Genomic DNA, 5,150 nt, shown 5'->3' with positions numbered 1-5,150 from the left:
CACTTTTAGATCTGAATCATATGATAAAATGCAACATGTGACGTTTTTCCTTAGTCATGAAGTATGTTTTAGCATTTTTACTAATTAAAGTCACTATTTATGTGATTTTTCATCAAAAGTTCATAAATCATGCATAAAGACTTCATTATAGCCAAATATTTTACACACATCTTATAAAATTTCATGTGACAACATACTAAATTTCCATGACCAGATTCGAAACATAACTCATATTAACCTATTTTCCCATTTAAATACGATTTTAACTTGAAAAATCTATATTTTGAGCAAAACAACTCATTTTATTATGAAACTTTACAGGCCATCATTAGATAATATATGTGAAAACATATCCAAAAACCACTAGAAAAATCGAAGTTTAACTATTTTTAGTCCAAAAATGACATTTTCATCATAAAAATCACATTTTAATGCCAATATTTTATAAAATGAACAATAAAATCCATAAATAAACCAAAATATCCTAAATACATTTTAGGACTAGAAACTTTAACATGCAAATAAATTTCGTGATATTTCATAATAAACACAAATTTATAAGTTTTGTTTGTTAATCTTATAACTCGGAAAAACAATAACCGATTTGCATGCAAACAACCTAAGGCTCTGATACCACTTGTTAGAAATCATAATCTCATTATATAAAATATTCATATATGTGACAAATTATTTAGTCATAAAATATTTACAAATCTTATGCATGCAAACTTAAATAAGAATAGAGAAGAAATCGTCTTTCTTACTATGGAATTTCGGATTAAAGGGCACAAGTAAGATCTCCTTCTTACTTGTTCTTGAGCTTTTCTTATATGGATGAACAAAGATTCAAGCTTAGAATCCCTCCCAAAGATGAATACCCAAGATAACCTCTTAAAAGACTAATATTATTAGAACTAGAATAATATTAATCTTGCTAAAAATTGACCCATAATATTTGTTTTTGTCTCTTGTAATTTCGGCCAAGAGGAAGGATTTTTGAAGATTTTATCTCTCTAATTTTTCATAAGATGTAGAGAGTATTTTATATTTCTTACACTAGAAATTTTTTATGTAAAATTGTGAATAATTAAGAGAAAAACCATTGGCCTTTTTCTCCTTCAAAAACCGGTTGGCATGGGGAGAGTAGAGCCAATGCATGAGCTTGTAATTCTTCTCAAGAAAAACTAGGTTTGCATGGCTACAAGCTAGTTATACTCATTGTGCTTTCCACTCAAGATAAAACACAATATAAACCTAATACCCTCCTTTTTTTCGGCACTTACATAAAATGGGAGGTCCATTTTATATTTTGTCATTTGTCAATTGTCACATGTTACTAGTCATGTGAAATTGTCATGTATTTTTAACATATTAAAAACCAACGTATTAATAAAAATACGTCATGTACAAAATCGACTTAGTAATTCATAATTACTTGTACCAAAACGGTTTACCAATTATAAATCACAACGTCTTGTATTTATAATAAATTATTCATTCAGTTTCAATTGTTTCGTAAACAATAATTTTATCTAAGTAATAAAACAATTTGATTACTTAGACCGTATCTTATTTAATCGAATTACAATAAGATACGTCAATAATACTCACAAAATCGTCCGTCAATTTTAAGCAATTTAATTAACCCGTATCGACATACGATCAATTAAATAATCAATTAAGAGTGTTACCCTTTAGGTATGACCTAAGGGGATCAACTGATCACCATCGTCGCACGACAGTAATGTCAAACTCTAGTCAGCCAATCATTACCGATATGTGTGGACCAGTTGATTGTAAAATATTACATCCCACATGAATTCTTAAAATGAGATTTAAACATGTGATCATCATGATCGACAGTTGTGATCGCATTATTTTCGGAGGACACATATTCCAACACCTAAATGTAGTACTCCTTTAGGTGAGTAATGTTCCAGGGCTTATGTATAAGTTTTCCCTCCATAGTCATGAGTTTGTATGCTCCATTGCCCACCACCCTTTCTACCTGGTACGGTCCTTCCCAGTTGTAGGCAAATTTTCCTGCATGCTGGTCCTTGGTGTTTTGGAACACTTTCCTGAGCACCAGGTCTCCCACCTGTAAAGTTATGATCCTTACGTTTCGGTTGTAGCTCCTGGAAGCCGTTTGTTTGTAGGCTGCCATTCTGATCTAAGCGCTGGCTCTTAGTTCATCCACAGTGTCCAGGTTGCTGGCCATCTCCACCTGATTCCTATCTTCTGTTATTCAACCGTACCTATGTGTTGGTACTCGCACTTCAGAAGGGATCACGGCTTAAGCTCCGTACACTAGACTGAACGGTGTTTGTCCTGTGGCCACTTTGGGGGTTGTTCTGTCAGACCAAAGCACAAGGGGAAGCTCGTCTGCCCATTTACCCCCTATTTCCTCCAGAGTCTTTTTCAGGTTCTCCATGACAATTTTATTACTGGATTCCGCCTGTCCGTTTAACTGAGGATTCCTGGGGGTAGATTTTAACAGTGCGATGTTCCACCGGGCACAAAAGGATTATGTTCTATCAGACACGAACTGTGCGCCATTGTCACATATTATTTCTGAAGGAATGCCAAATCTGCATATGATGTTCCGCTTGATGAAAGAGATTACGTGTCGCTCACGGATCTGGGGGAACACCTCCGCCTCTATCCACTTGGAGAAATAGTTCTCAAAGCAAGCATGTAGACCCTGTTTACTGAGGCACGAGGCAGTGGTCCCACAATATCCATCCCCCAATTCATGAAGGGCCATGGTGATATTATGGGGTGCATGGGCTCAGCCGGCTGATGGCTAAATGGTGCGTGACTTTGGCATGCGTCGCATTTCTTTACGTATTCCATAGCATTCTTACGCATGGTTGGCCAAAAGTACCCTTGCCTGAGTGCTTTATTGGACAGACTCATACCCCCTGCATGATTTCCACATTCCCCGCTGTGGATGTTATGCATAACAACCCGTGCCTCCTGGCTGTTCAGGCATCGCAGGTATGGTCCTGCTAGTGACTTTATGAACAATATGTTGTCAATCAGTACAAACCTGGACGCTTTCATCTTGAAACTCCGGAATTCTTTTTTATCTGTAGGGAGTACATCGTTTTGTAACCAGTCGTGGTAAGGTTGCCGCCAATCTGGAGTTTCATCCTGGGCTGTTGAGGTACACATTACCCCTGCTTTGTGCGTCCACTGGGAGTACGTGGTTTTATCTAGTGTATCATGTTCCTGCTGGCAGACAGATGGTTCTAACCCATGTATAATGGGGACTGTAGAGATTATCCCGGGCTTGAATGTTGCCCCTAATGTTGCCAAGGCGTTGGCCTGAGCATTATGATCTCTGGGGACCTGCTTGATGAAGAAGGTAGCGAAACTAAGTTTGAGATCCTTCGCCACTTTTAAGTAGGCAACCTTTTTGGAATCCCTGGCTACATACAACTCATTCACATGGTTTCCAATAAGTTGGGAATCACTGTATACTTCTATGTGAGTGACTCGTAGGTCCAAGGCTAGATGTAGTCCCAAGATAAGGGCTTCATATTCGGCTTCGTTGTTGGTTGCCTTGAATTCACACCGTACCGCCTGAACAATCTGTTCCCCTTCAGGTGATCGGAGGACCAGGCCTACCCCCGTTCCCCACATCTTTGATGCCCCGTCAACGTACAATACCCACCTTTGGTCACCCTTGTCTTCACTCAGGGTTAACACGTCTTTGTTAGCCTGAGGTTGGAGGGTTGTGCTAAAATCAGACACGAAGTCAGCTAGGGCCTGGGATTTGATAGCTGTCCGGGGTTCAAATTTCAGGTCGTACCCGCTCAGGTGGACATACCACTCATCCATTCTACCCAATAGTTCTGGTTTCCTCATTATAGCTTTCAGGGGGTAGTTTGTGATTACGAAGAATGGTGTGAGATTCAAAGTAAGGGCGCAACTTATATGAAGCAATAAATAGGGCTAAGACGAGTTTTTCTAGTGAAGTTTACCTGGTCTCTGCAGGTAGCATAGACTTACCGATGTAGTACACAGGTTTCTGTGCTCCCTCGTGCTCCCGTACTAGTACAGCGCTAACTGCCACCTCGGTAACTGATAAGTACAGGTACAGGGGTTCTCCTGGTTCTGGTTTAGAGAGTAACGGAGGTGTGCTCAGGTAGCTTTTGAGTTCATCAAATGCCTTTTCATGTTCCTCTGTCCACTCGAACCGCTTGCTCTTCTTGAGGATGTCATAGAACAGCTGACACCTGTCCGAATATCTGGAGATGGACCGGTTCAAGGCGGCCACTCTTCCTGTGAGCCTTTGTACGTCCTTTGGTTTCTGGGGAGATTTCAGCTGTAACACTGGTCGGATCTGCTCTGTACTTGCCTCGATTTCCCTCTGAGTGACTAGATACCCTAAGAACTTTCCGGAGGACACCCCAAAGGTACATTTCAACGGGTTCAGCTTCATATGGTACTTTCTCAGTATCCCAAAGGTATTCTCCAAGTGGGTCATGTGTTGTTTCGCCTGCTTTGACTTGAACACCATATCGTCTATGTAAACCTCCATTGTTCTCCGAATCTCATTTTTGAACATTTGGTTTACTAGACGTTGGTAGGTCGAACCAGCATTCTTGAGGCCGAACGACATTACGTTGTAGTAGTACATGCCTCTCTCAGATCTGAAGGCCGTTTTCTCCTGATCATCGGGGCACATTTTTATCTGATTGTACCCAGTCCATGCGTTAAGGAAGGTGAGCATTTCGTGGCCTGCTGTTGCATCTACCATTGCGTCTATGTGTGGCAACGGGAATGGGTCTTTCGGGCATGCTTTGTTCAGGTCCGTGAAGTCTACGCACACCCTCCACTTGTTGTTCTTCTTGGGTACTACCACAATGTTAAAAAGCCATTCTGGGTACCTGACCTCCTTGATCTTTCTTGCTGCCAGTAGATTGTCTACCTCCCGATTGATTACTTCATTTCTTTCTGGAGCAAACTTCCTCCTCTTCTGTTGTACTGGCTGATAACTAGTGTCGACATTCAGCCGATTCGTTATAACACCCGGGTCAATACCATATCATCATGCGACCAAGCAAAGCAATCCATGTTAGTACGCAAAAAATCAAGTAGCTGCTGACGGATAATACTTGTACAATCTGCCCCAATCAGCACAG

The 5,150-nt window shown here is 40.3% G+C and overlaps 1 protein-coding gene across 1 annotated transcript; it reads right to left on the bottom strand.

The window, feature by feature from the left end:
* Positions 1–2,658: 2,658 nt before the first annotated feature.
* LOC141648035 (uncharacterized) lies at positions 2,659–3,870 on the bottom strand. Its single transcript, XM_074456453.1, has one exon. It carries the CDS (start codon positions 3,868–3,870, stop codon positions 2,659–2,661), a length of 1,212 nt encoding a protein of 403 aa, XP_074312554.1.
* Between the last annotated feature and the right edge of the window lie 1,280 nt (positions 3,871–5,150).

Source organism: Silene latifolia, chromosome 1, assembly GCF_048544455.1.
Source record: "Silene latifolia isolate original U9 population chromosome 1, ASM4854445v1, whole genome shotgun sequence".
NCBI lineage: Eukaryota > Viridiplantae > Streptophyta > Magnoliopsida > Caryophyllales > Caryophyllaceae > Silene > Silene latifolia.
The sequence above is the reverse complement of the archived record's forward strand: the minus strand, read 5'-3'. Positions and strand labels throughout refer to the sequence as shown.